The sequence below is a fragment of the Phacochoerus africanus genome, chromosome 15 (assembly GCF_016906955.1).
Source record: "Phacochoerus africanus isolate WHEZ1 chromosome 15, ROS_Pafr_v1, whole genome shotgun sequence".
NCBI lineage: Eukaryota > Metazoa > Chordata > Mammalia > Artiodactyla > Suidae > Phacochoerus > Phacochoerus africanus.
The window spans coordinates 141,222,251-141,246,001 of record NC_062558.1 but is presented as its reverse complement, the minus strand read 5'-3'; the positions used below and the strand labels follow the sequence as shown (position 1 = coordinate 141,246,001).

Sequence of the window (23,751 nt, the reverse complement as noted above, 5' to 3'; positions counted from 1 at the left end):
GAAGGCTGCCTGGTGGAGGACGAGCCACCAATCCAGTCCTGTCATAGCGGCTTCCCCCCGACAGGCCTGGCTCAGACATGCTTGTCTTCCAGAGACCCCGTGCTGCTGGCCGCGCTGTGCAGCGCTCTGGCCCGAGGCCTGATCGTCACCTGGATCCCGGCCCCGATGCCAGAGAAATCCAGAAAGCAGGCGCGCTCAAACCCGCTTCACACACCGCTGGACCCGGAAGCCGCCTCTGAAGTCAGGACTGCAGTGGAGGTGCCCGCATGGGAGCGGAACGGGGGCAGGCAGGCCCCGCGTGGTGTGGGCATCAATGCGGGAGCAGTTGAGGACATGAAGCCCTGGGGGTTCTCAACTGCCCGGAAACGGGCAGGACGCGAGGCGAGGCCACGTGGGTGGCGGTGCTGGAGGACACCCCGCGAGGCCCGGGGCAGAGAGGAGAGGACCGAGGCCAGGGCAGGGCAGGGGAGCCGCAGCCCCGAAGGAGCATCCACGGAGCACGGATGTGGGCGGTTCCACGGTGACGAGCGGGACGTTCATCCCGTGACTGAGGTCAGAGGTCAGAGGTCGGAGTCCAGCCCGGGGGTCGGGGCGCCAGCGGCTGTTGAGCATCTGCTGAGCAGCGCCCGCTCTGTAGTGGGTCTGAGGGGCTGTGCGGAGCCCGGGCGGAGAGCAGCGCCACTTCCGCGTGACGAGCGTGGCCAAGAGGCCACCGCCGCCTGCCGCTGCGGAACGTGGCCTGGTGCCCGCCCTTTGGCGACACACAGAGGGAAAGGGCGGAGGAGCCGCCATCTCAGAAAGGCCACCAGCAGGCTTCGGGGTCACCAGGGCCCTGGGCAAGCAGTGACCGGGCACAGACTGACAGAGCGAGGTCCCAGGGAGACGGCACAGCTGCCGGCCAGCCCGACGGGCAGAGCCAGGAAGAGGCCCGGGTGGGAGCAGGGTGGCCTTCCTGGGGCTCCATGTGGCTGGAGCACAAAGCAAACCGCCCTCGCTGGTGCGGATGGGGCAGCAGGAAGGAGCCACGGCAGCCCTGTGGTCAGGTGGCCGGCGGGAAGGGCCAGGCCTCTGCTGTGGGGCTGGTAGGAGGGTCTCCCCAGGCTGGCCCAGGAGTGGGGCGGCCCAGACACATCCCCACGGGGACCGAGGGGGACCAGACCAGGCCATGCAGGTCGGGGCCAGGGCGGGGGGTCCCTTTGCGTCGAGTCCTACAGGTTTTCAGGGGAGCGGCGTTGGTGCCACGCATGCATGGAGTGCGGAGGAAGGCGGAGCTGCCGTGAGGGGCTGCTGCCGTGGCTCCCGGGGCTGCGCCTGCAAGGCCTTGGCTTGGGGGGCTTCTCCACTCCAAGGTGGCGAGCGGGCCCTGAGTGGAGCTGCGCCCTCGTCCGTGGCAGGCGGGCAGGGAGCGGGGTCCTCGCCGGGCAGCCCCAGAACCAGCACCAGCCAGTGTCAGGACCCGTGGGGACCTGCACTGCCCCGGGGACGATGCGAGGGCTGGGTGCCACCATGAGGCGGGGACTGGAGGGGACGCAGCTCGCACCTGGACCACCGGCCAGGTCACCTTGTTTACAGGTCTGGGTCGTGGCTCAGGTTCCTGCCTGGATTCAGGTCACGAGCAAGCATACGTGCATTCCAGGTCTGCGAGTTCGCCCTGAACCTGACCAACGGGACGGTGCCCGAGGACGCGGTGCCCATCAAAGCCCGGCAGCAGCTCATCGCCACCTGGGTGAAGGCCAAGCAGCTGCTTCAGCAGCAGGTCGGGCCCCGGCTGGGCACGGACGAGCAGGTGCGGGCCTGCAGGGCGGAGCCTCCTGCTGACGTCGCCCCGCGTTCCCCTCGGGCCTTGGCGGCCTGAGGCCAGCACCCAGGGGCTGTGAAAGGGGGCTGAGGTTGCTGCCCAAGACGGGGCATGAGGCCTCCTCTGCCTGGTGGGCCACAGCACCCCTCCTCCTCCAGCGGCCGGCCACCGCCGCAAATGTCCACTGAAGCCACTGGGCCTCCGGGGGTGCAGCCAGTGACACCTCACGATGGCTTTATCTGAGGCACATCCAGAGGGGTGCACCTCCTTGTCAGGGTCCCACGAGCCCCCTGGGCCATGAACACAGGCTGTGGGGGTGAGGGGCTTGGGGAGCCAGCAGGGACCCGGAGGGGAGGGGGCAGGACCGGCCCCGCGGCCTCTGCTCCCGCAGCCACAGGCTATGCGGCCATAAATATGAATGGAGACCAGCTGGAGACCCATGGGAGCCCCTGGAGCCAGGACACACTGGTTCAGGTGTTCACTGCAGCTGGCGAGGTGGCAGGCAGTCAGGAAGGGCCTCTGAGCCCCGGAGAGTGAAGGCCAGATCGGGCAGGAGGGAGGGGCCCCATAGGCACAGGGCCGCCATTGTGCCGGCCACCTGCCCCCACCCTCCGCCGGGTCAGTCAGCCGCCCGACCACCTGAGGGGCTGCCCTGCCCGCTGCCTCTTTACTGCAGGCAAAGGTAACCTGGAGGTAACCCCGTGTGCAGGTAACCCCATCACTGCCAAAGGGCTGGTGTTTCCCGGGGCTCCAGCCCTGAGGATTCCAGGTTCTCCCAGTGTACTGGGGCTGACGGGCCCTCGGCGCCTCCTCCCCGGCAGGGCACCAATGAGGACGTCACCTCTGTGACCAGGGTTCTCGTCGCCTTGGAGCTCTACTCCTGCAACGGGCTGGGCCTCATGGACTTCACTGTCCCCCCATTGGCCCAGGTGGGTGCCGCCCCCTCAGATGTCGCCTCCCCCTGGTGTCACCATCCTCCCCCTTGGCCCAGGCGGGTGTCACTAGGTGCCTGGTGGGTGTCCCCATGAAGCTCCCCAGCCTGCAGGGCTTGCCGCCCCCGTGTTCAGATGGACGCTGGGGTCCTTCCTCCAGGCAGCCAGGCTGAACCCACGTCCTCCGCTCTGAGCGGCCTGCCTCCCGGCGGAGCCAGGCGGTCCCCTCCGAGCCCAGAGTTTGGCTTCCTGGGGCTTTGTCTGCGCTCCTCCGTGCTCGGCGCAGGGCATGCCACCCCGTGCGCCAGGAAGGGAGGGTGGCCTCTGGGCTGTTGGTCCCTGATCCATGAGACTCGCCCCAGTCTGGCCGCCGTGAACAGCTAGTGACCAGCCCTCGCAGGTCACGCGCCTGTCGGGGTAATGTCACTAGAGAGCCTAGGCCGGGACACTCCTGAGCCAGCGCGAGGTTTGGCCCACTCCACGGGCCACCGAGCGGGCAGTGCGGCGCCCCTGTGGGGGGTGCAGTCAGAGCCCCGCTAACAGACACGCTCCTCCCACCGGGAAGCTGGTGAAGATGAGCGCCGCGTGCAGCTGGTCGGACCCCCTGGTGGAGCTGCAGACGCTGACGCGACTGACCCACTTCAGCTACATGGCCCGGGACCACGAGGCCACCATGGCGTGCTCGCAGCGGGCCATCCAGACGGGCGTCAAGTCCCTGCGGGCCTCCAGTCAGTGAGTCACCTGGCTCCCGCCCCCTGGGCTCTGGGCTATGGGCCGGGCATTCGCCCCCTCCAGGCCTGCCGTGCACCTGCCCCGGCCTCACCCATGTGCCCCTGCAGCCGTGGCTCTGGAGAACTGTGCTCGGCAGATGCCGAGGCCGCGCCAGCCTCACCGGCGGTAGGTGTGATGGGGCACCGAGGTGGCAGGGGCGCGTGGCTCAGCCAGCGCCCGCTCCCTGCAGATGTGCAGTTTGTTTAAAGTGGTTTTGAGCAGGTGGCTTGGGAAGCCAAGTGATTTCAGCCATAATTAGAGGGTGATTTCAGGGAACACATCCTCCCCTCCAGCCCCCCTCGCCTGGCCGCTGCCAGCTGCTGGCTCTTGGGCACTACTGCCCGGCCTCCGGGACAGACCTTGGGCCTCAGCCCCCAGGGCGGCCACGGACCCTCCAGGCCTCACTCAGCTCAGGTGACAAGGCCGCCTGGCCCTCCCCGTCTGAACGCGGGGCTGCTGTCGGTCTGCCGCTGCCATCAGCACTTGAGCACTCAAGGCCGCCTTCCTCGACGCCCCTCTTTCCGCTTGTTTCTGAGTCTGTTTCCTGAAAGGTGGATCCTGGACTCACGGCCGGGAAGACGCCCATGGCGGCCGCATGGCCAGTCCGGCTGTCCAGCCAGATCCCGGGAGCACTGTCGCCGTGCGTGCCCAGCCCCAGGCTGCGTCCTGGCCTCGTGGCTGCTTGCACGAAGCCGCCAGTGCTCCGAGTGAGGAGGCAGGCCGGACCCTCTGAGTCAGGATCCCAGGGTCCGCCCCGGCACCCCCACCCCGTCCCATCACAGCTGCAGCTCCGCCGCCTGCGTGGGACGCACCGGGGGAATTTGGGGCTGGCAAAGGAACTTAACCCAAGCTGCCGTCGTCTGCCCTGCGCACGGCCAGGGCCTCAGGCGCCTTAGCGGCACAAAAAGGCCTCGGAGGCCCCGCTGCCCGTCGACAGTTCCTGCAGCGGAAGCTGAGGCAGGCGGAGGCTGAGGCCCTCACTGGAGGCCACCCAGCTGGCCAGGCAAAGCTCAGGCTGGAGCCCAGGCATCTGGTTTTGTGTTGGGAAGGTTCCCTGCGGAGACCAAGGCAGTTGAAGCCGAGCTGCTGCAGGGCCCCAGGCCGGCATGTCTGGCGCTGCTACCGAGGGCTCCCTCATGTGGGCCCTTCCTCCAAAACAGGTTGCTTTTGCAGGAGAATCTGTCACGGGAGGGACTTTGCTTCTGCAGGGAAAATTTCCAGGCGCCGGGCACGTCCCAGCCTCACTGTGCAGCAGGTGGGGGCACGGGCTCCATGGTCACAAGGGGATGGCCAGCTGGGGCCCCAGCCCGCCTGGTGCCCAACATGAGAGTCAGAGGACACGGAGCAACGGGGCACAGAACAGCCGGCCGCCTGGCGGGATGTCTGGCACCACAGCCGCTCGGGGTTCTTTCTGGAAGCTTCTGGGCTTTGGCCCAGGGGTCTCCCACCAGACCCTGGTTTCCAACCATCACGGTAAAGCTGTGCCCATCAGCAGATAAACCGTACCCGTCAGCAGATAAGATGCCACCAGCACCTCAGCCCTCAGAGCGCCGAGAAGGCCCTCGGCTTTAAAGGGAAGAGCAACAGGGAGAAGCAGCTTGAGAACAGTCTCTCGGATGGACCCGTCGACTTTCATAATCTGACCTCCAGTTATCTCGGCAGCAAAGGCGGGTCCATTCGGGAACAGCAGAGGCATCGCAATTAGAGCGATGCCAACTTGGTGCACCACAGGGAGGGCAGAAAACAGGGAGGAGAACCTGCTGTTATCAGGAAAAGGGGTGGTTGGGAGGGGCTGCGAGACCCAGAATCCACTGGGGGCGGGGGGGGGTGTGCTGGGCCCAAGTGCCAGGGTGTCGCATTGGCTGGCCCTCGTGGTCCCTGATCGGCTGGGCTGGCTTGGAGCAGAGGCGGGTCCCCCCCTCCTGTGTCCCCCACTGAAGTGAAAGTGATCAGTTTTGACAACACGAAGTAAAAGCCCAGGCGACACACTTCAGCAGCGGGGGGGGGGGGGGCGGGGGGGGTGCCAGGAGGTAGGGCACCCTCGTCTGGACGGCGCGAGGTCGGGCCTCTGTCCGGGGCCGCGAGAGCTAGCAGGTCGGGGGATCGGGGGCCACGCTGCCTAACCAGCCCTGCGGGCGAGCACAAAGGGCTGAGCCCCCTCCCATGGCCCTGTGACCCAGGCCTCTAGAATTCATAGACTGGAAGTCAAGATAGAAGCCCGTCTTTTGGAGAGAAGCGTGACCCGCTGGTGCTCAAAACTTGGCAGCCGCTCCCTCTTGGGAGCAGGGCTGGGGGCTGGCGTCAGAACGGCGGATGCGCGTTGCAGGCAGAGGAGAGCTTGTTGGGAGGAGCGGGTGGCAGGACGTCGGCTGTGACGGTGTGTGCCCTGGCTTCTCCTCCCCTTCACCAGTGGGTCTTCTGCTAAAACAGGCCGGACGTGTGGACGTTGACACACAGTCCGAGGGAAGGTCACACCAGACTAGAAAACACGACTTGACTTTGGTTTTTGCGAACCGGTTGGCAGACCGTTGCTGCCCTCTGGTGGTCGTCCGTGTCACTGCACTCAGCCGGGTCCCTCTGCCGGGCTGGGCTCTGACCACCCTGGGGGCAGACTGTGTCCAGGCCTGGAGCGGGGCTGGGAGGCTGCGGAGGCAAAGCGGAGGGCTCCTGGGCTCTGCAGGAGACGCCACACGTCACAGGGCCCTCGGGGCCCTGGACCCTCCCCAGTCAAGCAGATCCAGGTCAGCCTCAGCCACGTGGCACGTTCTGCAGGTGGTTCACCTTTAGGCACGCAGACGTGTGCCGCGTGTCTGTGCTAATTGTGTTGACTTGCGAGTTAGGTAAAGACACCGTGTGGGATTAGTCACAGAGCCGTTTCTATGAGAGAATTTCACAATAATAGTGCAAATAGCTTTCAAGTCTCGGTGAAAAATAGTGCAGTTACTAATCACTTCGTATTCTCAGCTCCGAACCTGTAATTCCCAGAATCGGTGTCATAGCTACACTGTCCACGTAAAGGAACACATACAAAGGAGGCGTTTCACGTCCATCCCTCAAGGGACGGCATCGCACACCGTTCGGCACCCTCATCTAACGTCTTCACCACTGCTGGGTTCTCCATGAATGCAGACGTCACTTTGTCTGCCAGTTCTGGCGGGACGCTCTGCGGGGCTCGTGCTCTTGTGCTGTAAGGAGAGACTGTGCATCTTGACCACGTCCACGAAATGGTTGTTTTCGGGCTCCGACCAGCAGGAGGCCCGCGGCAGCGCTTCTTGCAAGAAGGAGCACATTAGCGCGGGCGCCCCCTGGCTCTCTGCCTGGAGGGAGGGGCGTCCGGGCAGAGCTGGGAGCGGAGCCCAGATGGAAATCTCATAGGGGACAGAGCCCAAGGCCTGGGGCTGCCAGGCGGCTGGGACCTTAGGCCAGGACCTGCGCGAGGGGCTGCTGGCAGGGGACAGGGGCCAGAGATGCTGGAGGCCCTGTGCTGGCCTCACCAAACCTCTGGGCATTCGCGGTCCTAAGACCATGCCTCAGGGGCAGGGGGGCAAGGGCTGCTTGCCCTGAAAAGCCTAATGCCAATCCCAGTAGGGGGAGGACAAGCCACTGTGAATTACCCACCAACCTTCTTTGAAGGAAGGTGACACAGTCCACACGTCAGCCCCACAGCTTCCACGGCCCCCCGCCCAGCATAACATCCCAAATCACTAGGCCCGTGGAAAGCAGGAAAGCGCAGCCCATTCCAGGAAAAACAAAACAACGCAAAACAAAAAACCCTGGACTAGAAGCACCGGTCAGCAGTCTCCAGCATGATGTAGTGTGGGAGCTATTAGCCGACGAAGTTAAAACAGTCGCTGCGAATGGACACATCAGTGTACAGGCAGGGAAGTGCAACGAAGAAATGGGAACGATGATAAAAGAAGCGCGTGGACGTTCTAGAAATGGCGGGTGTCGTGGACATGAAATATCCCCGGCAGCGCTCGGCCTCTGAACACCGAGACGCGGCCGGTGACTGGGGGCAGGTTGGCCGACTGCTGGAACTGAAGCGTGGGGAGGAAGGCAGGTGAGCAGGAGCAGCGCGTCAGGGACCCGCGGGCCAGTGTCCCCTGGGCCAGCGCAAGCGCCGGTGGGGCCTCTGAAGGACAGAGGCAAGAGGGCCAGGCAGAAACACACGCGGTTGAAAATAGCGTAGCTGAACTTATTTCCGGTTGACTTAAAGATCAAGATGTTCCCTGAACTCCAAGCAGGGGACACACGGGGAAGCCTCCCCTGTTTTCATTGTGGTCAGACTGCTGAAGAGCAAAGGTCACGAGAACACCCTGGAAGAAGGGAGGAGGGAGAAGAAGCGGGGATGAGGCTGCCGACTGCTCGGCAGGAGCAGTGCAAACCATCAAGCGTGACAAAGCAGAAGCCCGTCCGCCGAGAGTTCTCTCTGCCCCAAAGATGGCCTTGGAAAGATGAAGGCAAAGTCAGGACATGTTAAGATTAATCACCCCGAGGGAGTCCACTCCCAGAAGACCCGCAGAACGAACGAGCAGTGCTGAAGGCAGTCCCTGCGCCTGGAGGGAGGTGGTACCAGACGGAAGCTCAGTTCAAGTGTAGCGGGAGCCCCCGGGGGGCTCCGTGGGGAGGGATCCCGCGTTGTCCCTGCTGTGGCTGGGTTTCCATCCCGGGCCCAGGAACTTCTGCATGCTGTGGGCGGGGCCAAAAGGCAAAAGAAGCAACGTCCCGAGGCATGTGCCCGGGACAGTGACCGTGGCCGATCACCGAGGCCCTTCCCCCTTCGGTTCTTCAATTCTTTAAGAGACACGCGTCTGTTTAAAACAAGTGCACTGACCTGTGGGACCATCAGCAGACGTGGGAGTGGACACGCGACGGCGACGTGTCCCACAGCAGCACATCAGCTGCGAAGTGACACCGCGCTCTCCCCGGTGGACCCATCCGTGGAGGATGTAGCTGGTAACAGAGCGAGTTCTGAAAGACAGGAAAACATTATAACCAAAACTCCCCCGAGGAGATAAAACCGGAGACTGGAAACTACTCAGTCCTCCGAAAGAGGAGGAGAGACAGGGTGTGCAGGACGAAGGGAGAGCAGACAGCAAAGTGGAAGCTCTGACCCGCCACGTGGGCAAAGCTGTTAAATCCGAATGGCCGACACCTCAGTGGAGATGCAGAGTCTATCCCACTGGCTGCAAGAAGCAAAACCCACTCATCCTCAAGGGACGCTCTTCAAACTCAGTCCCAGGTTGAAAGCCAGAGGTGGGAGGGGTGGGCTTTGCGAGGACGAGCAGCAGGAAGCTGGCGGGGCTGCAGCGATGCGTGACCAGAGGTGGACCGCTCCCAGCGATAAAAAGGTTAGATCAGCAAGAAAACCTAGAAATCCTAGACGTGTGGACACTCACTAGCAGAGCTTCAAACTCCCGAAGCAAAAGGTTGGACACAGCCCCCGCCACAGCCCCAGATTCCAGCATTGCTCTCCCCGCGGCAGGGAGACACAAGGAGAAACCCCCCAAACCCGGGAGCGCGTGGGTGGTCACCGTCGGCAGGTCCCCTGCTGTGACGGACAGAGCACCCCAGCAACCGCAGGGTGGGGATGGCTCCCGGATGCCAGCGCCCAGGCAGGGTTGGCGCGCCCACCCTGGGGAGCCGGGCCAGCCTCGTTTCATCTCCAAAGCGTGGCCTCGACCGTGCCCTGCAGATGCCTGCAGGCCGAGGGACAGCCTCCTTTGCCCTTGAGCCCTGGCGGGCAGGGCAGAGGAGGAAGTGACTCTCTGCTCCTGCAGGTGGGTCCCTGGCTTCGGGCATCCCCGGCCTGTCTATCCAGAGACCAGGGTAGTTCTCTCAGAACAAGTCTGCTGCCCGTGGGGGTGAGTGGCAGCGACACACGAGAGGTGGTGTGAGCAGGGCTTGGCTTACCTGCTCCGCGGAGGCCCTTGGAATCAAGACGCGGCTGGCGCACAGGGCAGGGACGAGAGCCCCCTTGTCCGTGTGGGGCCCGGCCTTGCTCAGAGGGGCCCTGCTGCTGCTGCTGCCCTGGACGCCCTGCAAGTTGCCGTTCAGAGCCTCAGTTAAGGATTCTGTCTGGTGGTTCTGCGGGTCGCTGGGACCCAGCCAGGTTGTGCTGGTTTGGTGACTTTCATGAGGTTGCTCTGGACGTCCCTAGGGCCGGCTCCCGCGGGTGGCGGTCCCCAGGACCGCGTGTCTCCAGGCCCGCTCCCCTCTCTGCAGCCCCTGCCCCCGAGCCTCCTGTGGGCTGAGGCGCTTGTCTCTCTCCAGGGCGGAGGCTCAGCTGGTGGCGGAGATGCTGAGCACCGCGGCCTGTATCCAGGGCCAGAGCATCGTGGACAACCTCAAGGGCCGGAAGCAGCTGCGGCTGACGGCCGCCAAGGCCTTCATGGAGGGCGCCAGGTGCGCCCGCTGCCCCGCCTGCCCGAGTCGCGGCGCCTGTCGGGTGTCTGGGGTGCGGCTGCAGCACCTCAGCGACCCTGCGACGGGCCATCTCCTGCCTGGGAGGGTGACACCCACCCAGCCCTGGGGTCCTGGGCAGCCCTGGGCTGGGGCGCATGTGGGACAGGCTGGGCCTGACGTGAGCCGGTCACAGCAGGGACCTGCCCAGAGAGGAGTGGCCGCCCCTGCAGAGCCGGGTACAGGCTGGGCTGTGGAGGGAGGGCGCCCGCGGCAGCCCAGCCCCCCCCCTCCCAGCGCCTGTCCAGTCAGGCATTTCCTTCCAGGTTCGGGGGCCTAGCGGGGAGCAGCGCGCTCGTGATGCTGGCCGCGCGGCACTGCTGGAACAGCTGGCTCCCGCTGCTGTCGTCCGCCGTCAGCAGGAGGCAGTGCAGGGGCCCCGCCCAGCGGCTCCTCAGCATCATCAGCAAGACGGAGGCCAGGAAGCAGGTGCGCTCCCGCCCCGGCGCGTGGGCTCCCCAGGTCCAGGGGCCGCCATGAGGCTCTTTCCCCAGAAAGCTGGGGAGCACGGCCCCTGCACCCCTCAAGCAGCTGGGGCGGCCAGGGACGGGGTGCCCCTGAGATCCCAGCGGGGCATGTGCTCTGCTCTGACCTCCTCCCCAAGAGAACCCTGACTCATACCCGGAAAGTTCTGGTAGGAGAGGAGGATGGGCTCAAGATGGGGGGTCCAGACGGCGGAGGAAGACCTCCAGGCCGCTGGGCTGACCCCGCCTTGGGGCCCAGGGAGGCCTGGCCTGGCCTTGGGAGCAGCCTCTCCACCCCCTCCATCTCTGGGGAGCGTGGTCTTGGCGGAGGGAACGTCCCTGGCCCAGAGGCAGGCGGCCCAGGCGCAGAGGGGTGGAGGCTGGTGAACCGCCCCACTGGCCTGCCGATCGCAGGCGCCGGGCTCTCTTGCCATCTGCCCTGGAGGGCCAGGCCCAGAGGCTGCACAGGTGGCACGCCTGCAAACCCGCACTTTCAGTCCCAGGTGTGGCAGGCAGGTGTCCAAGGTCAGGTCACCCAGGATGGAGCCCAGGGCTGGAGCTTCTGGGGCCCTGGTCCAGGCCCCAGGGAGGCCCTCAGAGGCCAGCAGCCAGACAAGACCTCTGGGCTGGTGTGGATCCGGGCCGCGCCTGGCCAGCAGCCGGCAGGGCTCTGATGGTCTAGGTCAGGGCCAGATGCCCGCCTCCCGGACAAAGGCGGGCTCGGGCTTGTGGACCGGGCCGTGCCTGCCCACACGCGTCTTCACGTCTTTCCTGAGCCTTCCCTCCCACCCCCACCGCAGGGCGAGTGATCGTGACAGGGCCCTGTGACCAAGCACTGGCCGCCTGGCACTTACAGGGAGGCCGAGGCCAGCGCTGGTCTGGGCGTCCGTGTGGCTCATCGCAGCTCGGCGCTTCCTGGGGTGCTTTGTAAGAACGGTGGTAAAACGCACCTGCTGCGTCACGCGTGACGTCGGTGACGTTGGTTCTGTTGTGTGACCATTGCACAGCCTGTGCCGAAACCTCTGTCATCCCCAACAAGCACCGGGGCCGTTAGACCAGCGCCTGGCCCCCAGCCCCTGCTGAGGGTCTGCCCCTCTGGGGACCTCCTGGAATGGAACCATTGGCATTTGTATCGTCTCGGTCTGCTCGGGCCCCAGAACGAAACCCACAGACGGGGAGGCTCGGCAGCAGAGGTGTGATTCTGGCGGTTCTGGAGCTGGATGCCCAAGATCCGGGAGCCAGTGCACCGGGGCAGACAAAGCCTCTTCCCAGCCCGCAGGGGGCTGCCCTCTGCTCTGTCCGCATGCGGGGGAGGGCGAGGTCTCTGGGCTTCTGGCCGGGACGCTGACCCCTCGAGGACCCCAGCCTCGCGACCTCGTCCAGGCCTCGTGGCCTCCCCGGGGACTAGGGCGTCTGCGGAGGAGCCCAGCCCCTAACACTCGCTAATGTCCTTTGCTGCCAACGTGCAGGAGCACACTGGCTGTCAGGTGTTGGTCTCGTGTCTGCAGCGCTGCCAAATTCATTTAAGACCCTGGGCGTTTCCCGGGGGGTTCTTGGAGGCTGGGGGGTGGGACCAGGCCGCTGTGCGTGGAGATGGTTTTACCCCGTCCTTTTCCTCCTGGGGATTTTCCCTCTCTTCCTGTCTGTTGGCTCTGGCTAGAATGCCCAGTAAAAGGATGAACGGCAGCACTGAAAGCGGGTGTCCTTGTCTTTTTCCTGATCTTCGAGGGAAAATTCAGTCTTTCAACACTGAACGTCAGGGTGGCTGTGAGCTTTCCGTGTGAAGGAATTTTCCCACGTCTCCTAGTTTCTGAGAGATTGTATGATAACAGCTTGTTGGATTTTGTCAAATGCCTTTTCTCTGTTGACCGAGAAGCCCCTGTGGTTCTCCCGCGTTCTAGGCGTGGTGCATTACACTCATGGACCTTCTCAGGTGGTGTAGTCCTGGGGTGGGTCTCACGCGGTCATGGGTACTGTTTTCACAATGCGTTCCTGGGTTTTATCTGCAATCCAGCAACACACGTTCTTGAGGACGTTTGCATCTGTTTTCCTAAAGGATGCTCATCTGTAGTCGTCTTTTCTTGCGATGTCTTTATGTGGCCCCTGTCAAAGTGATGCCGGGCTCACAGAGTGAGTTAGAAGGTGCTCCTTCCTCTTCGGGGTTTGGAGGGTTAAGGGTTAGTGCTGGCTCTTTCTTTGGTGTAACATTCACCCGGGAAGCCACCTGGTCCAGGACGGCTCCTTCGAGGGAGGTTTCTGATGCTGAGTCAGTCTTCCCCTGGTAGAAGTTTGTGGAGATTTTCTGTGTCTTGAGTCAGCTTAGGTACCTCGTGTGTTTCGAGGGATTGTTCCATTTCTCGCAGGCGACCTGGTGTGCTGGGGGACAGCGGTTCACACGACTCTCTTGGAGTCCTTTGTGTGTCTGTCGGGTCGGTGGTAATAGTTCCTCTTTCACGTCTGCGTTCAGGTATGCGTGTCCCTCTTTCTTATGCTGTCAGTCTGGCAAATGGTTTGTAAATTTTGTTGATCTTTTCACAAAACCAACGTTGGGTTTTGAGAATTTTCTCCTCTTATCTTTCTATTCTCTGTTTGGTTTTTCTGTGCTCTGATCTTTCACATGCCCCTCTTTCCGCCAGCCTTGTTCTTTTTCACGTTCCTTAAGGCGTAAAGCTAGGTCGGGGGTTTGAGGTCTTTCTCCTTTTGTGGCGTCGGGGTTTGCAGGCAGAAGCTCCCCTCTGAGCCCTGCTCCTGCTGGACCCCCGCAGTTTTTCTCACGTGCTCTCATCCCATTGACTTAAGGCTGTAAAACTGACTTGCGTGCTTCATGCCACTGGAAAGCGACAGACTGTGTTGAGGGGTGATCTGTGCGTGTGAACGCGTGTGGGTGTGTCTGCGTGTACACGTGTGCATGTGCTCTAAGGTGGTGAACCTTGAACCAGAGAGCCTTCTCTCGTGGGGGAAATGCATTCCACTTTTTGTGGCTTAATATTTCAGAAATGGAGCTGCCGTTTCTGAAATGAGATGCTGAGCCACATGAAAGACAAAGTGGTGAAAGAAGAGGCTGTCCGCTTCACACAGCCGTGCTGTGCCTTTGTTTTGCTTTAGGAGAAAGGACAGACGCTGCCCCTGCACCAGTGGCCTACAGCAGACTTCCACGGTGGAGGGGCCACCGACGGGCATTTCCTCCCAGGTTTGTGGACGCTCGGTGCCCAGGCACGAGGCCAGGGGAGGGCTTGTGCGGTGAGCCCCCTGCGCCCTGTGCAGGGCAGGCTTAGTCGTGCAGTGACCACGGCCAGGGTCTGCGTGGGCAGAACGGCGCTGTGCGGGCTCCTCGCGAACACCTGCAGGACTCCCCATCCTGTGCTCGAGGAAGCCAGCCGGGGTCCTCCCCCTGGTGCGGGGGCTCCCTGACCCTCCCAGGCAGCCTTGAAGTCTAGCCTCTGGGTTATTCTGACAGGTCAGTCCCACGCCTCCTTTTCCGTAAAGATAGACCTCTGCGAAAAGAGAAAAGTGAAAACATTTCAGGATTTATGTCTAAAGTAAAAAAAGATGACTATCTGCTAAAAAAAATCATCGTCCCTGTTAGTGCGGGTGTCACGGTGAGTAGTGGGCGTGTGACCTGTTCACCCGTCCCCGCCTCACGCGCCTCAGGGGCTACGGCAGAGAGAAACTCGGTTTAAAACACTGCACCAAAAGTGTGACCATGTGTAATTTAATGTTGAGATGAACTCTGAACCCCAGCAGTCAAGACCGTTTGCTGGTGCTGCAGAGAGAGGCGCAGACGGCCGCCCGCCTCCCGGGCATGGGGAGGCGTGGGGAGGGGCTGGGCTACACTCAGAGCCCCGCCTCCACCTCCGTCCACCAGCTGACATGTACATTAAGTAACTGGATGTTGGGCCGCTTTACACATTCCAGTTACGGAAAAAAAGGAGGTAGAACACGCACAGCCGATAACGAGGAAGCATTGCTCCCTAAAGTTTAGGGTCAAAGAGGCCCAGCTTCAAATACGCGAACACTTAAACAAGAAGAATGAGAAGTGCGGAAAATTAAAAAGCAACCAGGAAAGTGTTTACACCAAAGTTGGCAGCTAAATGATTGGTTTCTATACTACACGAGTAGGTGTGTTGGTCGGATGAGGAGACATGAGCTGCAGTAACAAGCCAGCAGCACAGCAGCTGGGCAAGCAGGGCCGCCCGGGGAAAGCGGTCCGCGGGCCCAGGTAAAGGCCGAGCACCAACGGCACGAGCCGCAGGCTGGAAGGCGGGACGCCGAGTTCCAAAGGGGCGGCGCACCTCCGGAACCCACCTGGACCCCGGGCTCAGGCCTCAATCAGCTGCTGCCATCCCCGGGGTTGGCAGTGCAGGCGCCCCAGTGAGCCCTGGAGGCCTGAGCGGTGAGAGTCGGGTGCCATCCTCTTGGCCAGCTGTGACAACCTGCCTGTTTGTACCTTTGCTCTAAGATTCAGTTACAGGAAAGAAAACTACCCGGTCAGCGGTGTGAACTAGGGCAAGCCGAGGGTCCAGGACCAGTGGCGGGGCCCCTGCTTCGCTGGAGGGTGGGGCTGGGGCTGCAGCGAGGCCGTGGTAGGCGGAGCGGCCAGTCCGCAGGGCAGTGTGGCTCCAGGCCTCGGCACCTCGGGCCTGCCGGAGCGGGCAGCACCCTCGGGCGGCCTGGGTGAGGGCCGTGGGAAAGGGAGCTGGGTGCTGGGTGCTCACAGTGCGTGTTTTGAAGAGTAGCGGGAGTTTCCGATAAGAAAGGGCCTGGGGTCTGAGCACGCTGGCGGGGGCGGGGCCGGGGCGGCCGCTCCGGAAGCGCCTGCGCAGGTGAGCAGGGGAGGGCGGGGGGCCGCTGGTGACCCACCAGGCGGAAGCCTCCCAGGGCCAGCCTGCGCTGAGCCCTGAGCGGTCGGGTCTGAGAAGACTGACCGGCCGGCCCCAGGGCGGTTCCCGGGCGTCATTTCTGCGCTGGTGGCCGGGCCCCCAGGAGCCGCTCTGCGTGTGTCTCAGGAACGCAGGCCAGACTCCGCGAGGCTGCGTGGCTGCCTCCGCAACCTGCGGTCGCACCCGCTGCCCGGCTCTGGGGCCGGCGTCCTGGCCGTCGCGGACACTGCGGCCGAGTTGGCCTGCGGGACGCCTGGTCCTTCAGGCCGTGGGGGACCTGGAGCTGCCAGCCTGGGGCGCGCGCCTGGCAGACCCTGCACCCGGTGCCCCACATTCCCGGGCCCCTCCTCGGCCCCCTGAGCCCCCTCTCCCTCTGCAGGGGCCGAGGACGACTTGACGCTGCGCGCCGCGCTCTACGGCCTCCTCTTCCACAGCTACGCCGACCAGGATGACTGGGAGGGCGGCCTCAAGGTGCTGGACGAGGCCCTGCAGGTGCTGCCGCGGACCGCGCACCGCCTGTGAGTGGCGCTGGCTTCGCCGGGGTCTCCTCCCTGCCGCCCCCACCCCTCCTGCCAACCCCACCCCTCCTGCCGCCCCCACCCCGCTGCCGCCTCCTCCTCCCTGCCGCCCCCCCCCCCGCTGCCGCCTCCTCCTGCCGCCCCCACCCCGCTGCCTCTTCCTCTTCCCTGCCGCCCCCGCCCCCCTGCCTCCTCCTCCTGCCGCCCCCGCCCCCCTGCCTCCTCCTCCTCCCTGCAGCCCCCGTCCCCCCATCCCTCCCCCTGCCTGCCGCCCGGAGGCTCCCATTGTCCCCTTCCCGCTGATGACTTTATCTCCCTACTAAGAACTCAACGCAGAAAGTGGGGCTTTAACACCCAACACACAGACAAATAATAAACTAAAACACGGCACAACACAAAACCCCCAAGACGCTCAGGTTTCGTTTTGTTTTATCTTTGTAATTAGGAAGACGGACAAATGCCTTAGTTTGGGATGTGTTCTCTCTATGTAAACTTTTCATTATTCAATTCAAGCATTCATTTCTCTCACTTCCCTTCAGCTTGATTTTCAAACACATGGTCATCGCGAAGGCCAAACTTGGCCAGAACTTTATGATGGAAATTCAGAAATTCAAAGACCAGAGTGAGGGCTACTTGGCACACATGTGGCACCGCCTGGCCCTGAACTCCAGGAGTGTCCACGGGGAGCTGACCTGCTACCACAACGCCATCCAAGCCCTGCAGGTGTGGCCTGGCAGCAGGTATCTGTAGATAACGCTGGGGAGGGGGGGGCACGAAGGAGGAGTGTAGCAGCGGGCCTGGGCCAGCGCCTCCCACGCACCCCGGCCTCCAACTTGGAGGTCACGGTTCCCCTGTGAGCGAAGGCAGCGGGGCTCTGCAGCCTCTGGGGCTCAGGGGTCTGGGGGACAGTCCCAACCCCGGGAAGCCAAGACACACATTCTACTCTGGCCACTTGGAGTTTGGGGAGCCTAAGTGTGATGCCTCAGCACAAAGAAGGTACCGAAGCGCCCAAAGCCGTGCCTGGGGCCGGGGCCTGAAAGGCCTTCAATGTGACAAATCCCACCCGAGGTCCGTGAGCTGCTCCAAGACGGGCGTCCCCTGGGAAGGGGTCCACACGCAGCTCCGCCAGCGGCTGTGCGGTCATCACCAGGTGGTCAGGCAGAGGCTGGGTCCCCGGCAGGTGGCCGTGGGCGACACTGCACCTCACCCGGCGGCGTGGCCCCGCACAGGGGAAGCAGAAGGGGCTGAGGAGAGAGCCGGCCGCTGGCCACTGAGCCGCCCGCAGGGCCCTCTGCACGGCTCCTCGGAAGGGCTTGCTGCCCTGTCTTTCCTTTCTTGCTTTGTTCTTGGGCACAAGAGGCTTGGTAGTACATCCATAGGGCTCCACAGATGCCCCCACAGTCAGCTTTCGAACATTTCACCACCCCCGAACCCCAGGCCCGTCAGCCCTCCCTCCCCACCAGCCCCAGAGCCCCAGGCAGGTGACGCGGGTCTGGCCGCCTCCCCGGGCATCGCTTCAAGGGCTCCTGGGCTGCACCTGTGTCCGTGCTGCACTGCAGGTGGCGGCTGCGTAGTCTCCCGTTGGGTGGGGACGGTGCTGCTGGGCCCGTGTGTTGCTTCTGCTGGTCCACGCTGGGACTGCGCTGCTGGGACTTGCTGGGCGGGGTTCGGGTCACTGGGCGCCACCTGGGAGTGGGACCTCTGGGTCATGTGGGGACTGTCCCTGTAACCACTGGCGTCGGGCTGGACTTGCATTTCCCCGGGAGCTGAGGGTGAGCGTCTTGCCGTGGGCGTACTGGCCATTTGCGCATCTTCTTTGGAGACGTGTCTGTTCAGACCCTTTGCTTGCTTTTTTTATTCGCTCAGTGGTCTGTCATTGAGTTGTAGGAGTTCTTTAAGTATCTTGGATACGAGTCCTTATCAGATGCACAATTTGTAAGTATTCTCTCTCATTCTGTGGGTTGTCTTTTCAGCTGCTTTCTCACTTTCTTGAGAATGTGATTTGTCACACACGCATCTGTCATTTTGATGAGGTCCAATGAGCCCACTTCTTCTGTCACTTATGCTGACGGTCTTGTATCTAAGGAGCCATGGGGCGACCCAAGGACACGGAGGCTTACTTTGATGTCTGCTTCCAAAAGCCTCACAGCGTTCGCCCTTACGGTTAAGTCTTCGGTCCATCCTGAGCTCAGTGCTGTGTCTGGCGTGAGGTCGGGCTCTGCTCCCTTCCTCAGCATGCAGCTGCCCAGTTTTCCAGCACCATTCGTTGAAAAGACGCTCTTTCTCTTTTCAGCCCCCCCCAAGAGGCTCTCTCTCGTCCCTTCACCCTCCTGCACAGCTCTTGTCAAAGCCACCAGTGACCACCAGGGTCCTGGGCTTGCGTGTCCAGCTGCCGCCTGCCCCTTCCATCCTGTCAACCCGAAACCAAGCTCCTGCACCTCCAGCCGCACCTTCTTCCTCTTCCCAGCCTTCCCCACCCAGGGAGGTGTGGGTGTGGGGCGTGGGGCCTGCAGGTGGAAGGCAGGCTGCCTCTGCTCGGTGAGGGGGGACCACAGTTTCATCCTGTCGTACAGTGATGCTTCATCATGGACATTGAGTCTGTTGGGGTTGGGGTTGAGATTGGGATTAGGGCTGGGCCCTGAGGTTGGGGTTGGGGGTTGGGGGTGTGGTTGGGGCTGGGCTCTAGGGCTGCATCTGGATGAAGTAGCATCTTCCCTGCCCACACTGCCACGTGTGTGGGAGGTGGCTGAGACAAGGCTGGCAGGGAGCCCCTCAGGCCTGCAGTGCCGAGGAGGCAGGAGGACACACGAGCTCTTTGAAGGCCAGGCCCCAGGGTAGCGGGGTGTCCACCAAGGGAGCAGAGGCCTGGGGACACACGCCAGGCTCTAGTCCTGCTGCATGTTGCATGTGGAGCTGCAGCTGGAAGGTCTTGCAGAGCCTGGTGTCTTGTGATGGTAAAGACAGGTGAGAAGGAGCTTCTGGAAGATGGAGGGACAAGACACCCTCCTTGTGGTTCAGAGGCTGCTGAAAAACAGGTCCTTTTATGTTTGATCCCAAAGAAGCCGGAGAGCGAGTGGCAAAAGTTTGACTACATCATGGAGTTTAGCCAGTGGCTGTATCACAAACAGTTTCCTCTTGAAGACGTGATCTTCCACCTGCAGTGGGCCGTCGACATTCTGCTGCAGATGCAGCAGGACAGGGGCACACCTGAGCCGGCAGGTGAGGGAGGGCAGGGGAGGGGAAGCGCCTCGGGGCGGGGCCGCCGGAAGAGGCGGGGCCGGGGGCAGGACAGGGCCTGGGGGCGGGGCCTAGGGCAGTTCCCCTGGGGCTGGGGCAGGGCCGCCCTCTCTGGTGGCTCCTGGGCCCACATCCTGCACAGCAAGCTCCTGTGGACTTGGGGAGGTCGGGGCGCACCCTGCCCCTCTCTCAGAGCGTGTCCAACAGGCCGGCCCAGCCCAGTGCTGTGGAGTGAGGGCACTTTCTAACAGAATGAGCCGATCTCGCTGAAGGGAGGTGGTGGGAGCCAGAGGCCGGTATGGACAGGGGCGGGGAGGGGCAGCGGGGCCAGCCCAGAGCTCTCACGGAGGCACTGGCCCCAATAGGACAGGTGCTCTGGGCAGAGAGGGGCCTGTGACGACTGGCCCAGGCCAGGTTCTGATGGACCCGCCTTCCCGGCACCGAGGTGGCCTCCTCGTGGGCCTGCAGACTTCAGGGGTCCAGGAGAGAGGCTGCCTCCTGACCACGTGTGCTGGGGGCTTGAGGACCCTCCACGTGACCTCTGTGCACCCAAGCCCAGCAGGCAGAGCCCAGAGCCCAGGGCCCCTGCAGACCGGTCGCCTGTGGCCTCCAGCCCGGAGCCCTGGGAACCTGTTCCCAGGCTGGTCTTGGCCCTGGGGGTGGTGCCCCTTCTGGAAGAAGCCCAGGGCGGGGCTGGTGGGCACTGACAGGGTGACAGACAGGGGCCCTTGGGTCAGGGCAAGGGCTGGGCGAGGGCAGGGAGGAGTGACGCAGCCCCCGGAGCCCAGTCCGCGTGTTGCCAGCGCAGGCGCCCTGTCTTACAGAAGAGCACGCATCCGCTCAGGCCACCCTGGAGGGTCCAGACCCCGAGGACGCCAGGACCACCTCCCTGGAGGGGCTGCGGAGTGTGCGGCAGCTGGAAGCGCTGGCCCGCGCCTACACGCTGCTGGCCCTGGTGGCGACCCCGAGCGACGCCCGCCACCAGGACTACTGCCTCATGGCCTACACGTCCCTCTGCCGCATCTGGCAGGTGAGGCCAAGGCCACCACCCCGGGGGCCCAGGACCCCAGTCTGGGCTTTCAAAGGTGCCCCCAGGACTGTGTCCCTCCTGCTTGGGACTCCTTGGAGGAGGGGGTTTGGCTGCTCCCTCCAGATGGGCCCCTCCTCCCCCAGCACCCTTGCTGGACACCCCCAGAATCCTGTCTTCCCACCCGCCTGGGCCCCCGGCTTCCAGAACCTTCTCTGTGACCCACTCCATGCCTCCTCGCTGCCCTCCTTCCCCACCCCCCCCCTTTAGAGGCCCCCAGGGCCTCCCACGGGCAGTGCACCCCCACCGGCAGAACGGAGACCTAAGCAGGACAGGCCTCTGGTCTGGGGGCATTGCCCGGGGCAGCAAGAAGGATTGGGGAGGCGTCCTTGGTCTCAACGCCCCAGGCCCCCCATGCCCACCACACCGCCACCTTCACGGTTCTCTGAGGAGTTCGAAGCGCTAACATCACCCAAGCGCGCCCTTCGCTGGAGGCGCCCTCAGCCTCCAAGCTGCCAGCCCATCTCCAGGCTGCCCCTCAGGCGCGTGCCCGCGGGTCCAGGGCCCCGGAGGAAGCCCTCCGCAGGCGCCCCGGCCTCGGGTCCCCGACCCGCCCGCGGATCTTCTGGGAGGCGGGTGGACATTTGCACACTTGCATTTTATTTTTGCAGGTTTCTTTTTCAACAGCAGGAAGATCCCTCTCAGAAAGTAAAATCCCAACAGCAGCAAGTTCACAGTTGCTGTTGCCTAAAAAGGAGAAGGAGAAAAGCCAAGACCGAGAGAAGGACAAGGACAAGGGCAGAGGTCCCAAGCAGGTGCCGCGCCCTCCCAAGTGGCAGGCTGTACCCCGCCACCCTGGGGTCACTGTCCCAGGGGCAGCAGAAGGCGAGGGCCCGCCCGCTCGCTCCTGTTTCCTCTCCAGGGGGACAAGGGGGGTGTCTGGCTTCTCCCTGGCAGCCACGGGCATTGTCTCGACGAGTCCCTCTGCCCAGGCCATCTGGGTCCTGGCCAGGCGGGCAGGCAGGCAGGCACCTGTTGGGGGCAGTGAGCAGTTTCTCTGTCTTCCTGGGGCCCAGTCACCCAGAGCTATTGCCTGCCACGGGGCTGTGCTGGCTGCAGCCGCCTCACAGCCGTCCCTCCTGCGCGGCCTCCAGGGATACGGCTCAGCCTGGCCGGGGACGCTCCCCTCACTCCCCCACCCCGGACTCCTGAGCTGAGCGAGGGCAGGCAGCCTCCATGTGCCCTCCAGGAAGTGGTGTTTTGCACCTAAAGTGGCGGGTGGCTCCCGTGGCTGGGATGCTGTGGTGCTGAGATCACAGGGAGGGTGGCGCGGCCCTGGGCTGGGAGGCCGCAAGGGTGCCCTGCGCCCGTCCCCAGGGCGCTGCCTTCTCCAGTCTCACGTCCCGTCCGTTCCAGGGGCCGGGTGTACGTTTCCAGCTCCACCCTTGACAGCAAACCCTGCCTTCCCGCGTTACAGCTTCACAGCCCGGCTGCTGGCAGGCGACTTGAAGACCTACCAGCGAGCCTTGAAGAGTGGGCTTCCTACGCCTGCCCCGAAGAAGTGATGGCTGTGTTCCAGCAGGATCGAAGCGACTTTACTATCAACCCATGGAGTGTGGAGAAGCCGGTGGGTGTCCCAGGCCTGGTCACACACCTGCCAGCCTGCATCGCGGGCTTGAAGCCATAGCCAAGGCTTTCGGCTGGGAAATAGGCCCAGAGACGCACACGAAGGCGCGGGTTTGGCTTAGTGGGCTGTCGGCCCCCAGCCCCTTCCCAGCACCCCCTCCCTGAGCCGCCGCCTCCGCCTGAGGCCGCCTCCGCCTTCCCCTTGGGCTTCGCCACACGGACGCCACCCTAAACCTGGCGACGTGGCTGAGCCCGTCCTTACCCCGTGGTGGCTGTGACAGGCGCCGCAGACGGGGCGGCTAAAGCGGCAGAAATGTCTTTCCCTCACAATTCTGGAGCCGCAGGTTCAAAGCCTGTATCACTGGGCTGCAACCAAGTTGTCCCTGGGCCACATTCCCTCTGAGGCTCCAGGGGGGGGTCCTTCCTGCCTCCTCCCCTGCGGGGACTTGGGGGCTTCTGGGCTCGTGGTCCCCGCGTCCTGGGGCCTCTTCTCTGTGTCTGTCTCATCTCCCACTCTGGGGCCTTTGTGGCACCCACAGAGGTCACACGTGGGCTCCAGGGTGGCACCTGGCGATGCGGGGCCATGATTCACCCACTCCCTTGCCTGTTCCCTGTGCTTTTCGGAAACGGGGACATCGGGTGCAGTTTCTCGCCGTTGGCGTCCACCCTGAGGGCGTGCGGCGTCCTTGGATTCCGGTCATATGGCCATTGCCGTCGCTCCGTGGCACGACTGGACCACAGTCTGCCTGCCAGTCCGACCCCGGCTGTGGCCACAGGGGTGGTTTCCAGGCGTGGCCGATACAGACGCAGCGGCTGGGGCTGTTTGTGGGCACGTGTCCCGGGGCCCCCGTCCCGCCGCAGGGTCTCGGCGTCACGGAACCCCCGTGTCTCCAGCAGCCTGCCCTTGGGAAGTGGTGGCACCAGGGAGGCCCCGCCCCGGGGGTCCCGCCACCCCCGCCCTGCGCCCAGCCCGGCTCACCGCCCACCTCTGGCCCCTTGGTGAAGGCGGGACGCTCCCTGACGACAGCCAGGCCGGACGCCGCTCGCTGCCTTTAGGCCACTTGAGTATCCTCTTTGGCGACCTGCCTGGCAGCCCACTGCCCAAGCCTTCCTGAGCCCTCTGGCTTCTCCTGCGGAGCTAAAGGAGCGGCTTTTCTGTGCTGGAAGAAAGCCCTGGACAGTGTCTGATGCCCACTCTGTGCCTTCACTCTCCTGAAACTCCCCAGGCCAGGGGTCGAACCCCTGCCATAGCAGTGACACCACCACCCACTAGGCCACCAGGGATTTCCTGGTTCCTAAGAGTTTTAATCACAGATGTTTGTAGATGTTTCATCAAATGCTTTTCTCCATCTATTCAAGTGATAATGTTTTTCTCTTTCTTATATTAGGATTTTTCCTAATGATTTTTTTTTTTTTTGCTTTGTGGTTTTCCACATTGTTTTCTTTTTATTTTTTAATTTATTTTTTATTGTTCTTTCCCCCAACACACTCCCTCCCCCACTGTACAGCATGGGCATCCAGTCACACACGCATGTGTACATAAATTTTTCCTCCCACTGTCGTGCTGCCTCGTATCTAGACACAGCGCTCAGTGCCACACAGCAGGATCTCATTGCAGTCCATTCCCAAAGCAGCCGTCTGCGTCCTCAACCCCCAAGCTCCCAACCCTCCCCCTCCCTCCCCTCCCCCTGGGCACCCCCGAGTCTGTTCTCCAAGTCCATGATTTTCTTTTCTGGGGAAAGCTTCCTTTGTGCTGTACGTTGTTTTCCATTTAATCCTTGCCAGACGCTTCCCAGGTGGTTAGTCTCAACCCTGTTTTGACACGGATGGAAAGCTCGAGGCAGAGCTTCCAACAGGTAACCTGCAGAAACCAGGTCTCAAAACTCAGCGTCCTCACTCCCAACACGGGGCCGCTTTCACTTCGGCTGTGTGGGGCCTCCACGCAGACAGCAGGGCGGGAGGTGAAACCAGTGCTGTTTGAAAGAGCACTGTTTTCCGTCTTGGATCCTTGATGCTCTCGATTAAATTCCTCCGAA

At 63.2% G+C, this 23,751-nt stretch overlaps 1 protein-coding gene across 24 annotated transcripts in view; it reads left to right on the top strand.

Moving 5' to 3' along the window:
* The window catches only part of CFAP46 (cilia and flagella associated protein 46), an 88,717-nt gene that overhangs the window by 28,905 nt on the left and 36,061 nt on the right, over positions 1–23,751 (top strand). For 23 of the 24 annotated variants that reach the window (XR_007132113.1, XR_007132114.1, XM_047759436.1 and 20 more), the window contains 13 exons: positions 93–258; positions 1,637–1,786; positions 2,620–2,727; positions 3,296–3,462; positions 9,775–9,906; positions 10,230–10,392; positions 13,533–13,617; positions 15,687–15,825; positions 16,365–16,548; positions 18,885–19,044; positions 19,887–20,092; positions 20,761–20,904; positions 21,567–21,716. Coding sequence is in view for 22 of the 24 variants with exons in the window: in XM_047759436.1 (XP_047615392.1) it covers positions 93–258; positions 1,637–1,786; positions 2,620–2,727; positions 3,296–3,462; positions 9,775–9,906; positions 10,230–10,392; positions 13,533–13,617; positions 15,687–15,825; positions 16,365–16,548; positions 18,885–19,044; positions 19,887–20,092; positions 20,761–20,904; positions 21,567–21,716 (1,954 nt within the window). In the remaining 2 variants the exon portion in view is untranslated. The remainder of the gene's footprint in view (positions 1–92; positions 259–1,636; positions 1,787–2,619; positions 2,728–3,295; positions 3,463–9,774; positions 9,907–10,229; positions 10,393–13,532; positions 13,618–15,686; positions 15,826–16,364; positions 16,549–18,884; positions 19,045–19,886; positions 20,093–20,760; positions 20,905–21,566; positions 21,717–23,751) is intronic. The other variant, XM_047759434.1, reaches the window with a different exon arrangement.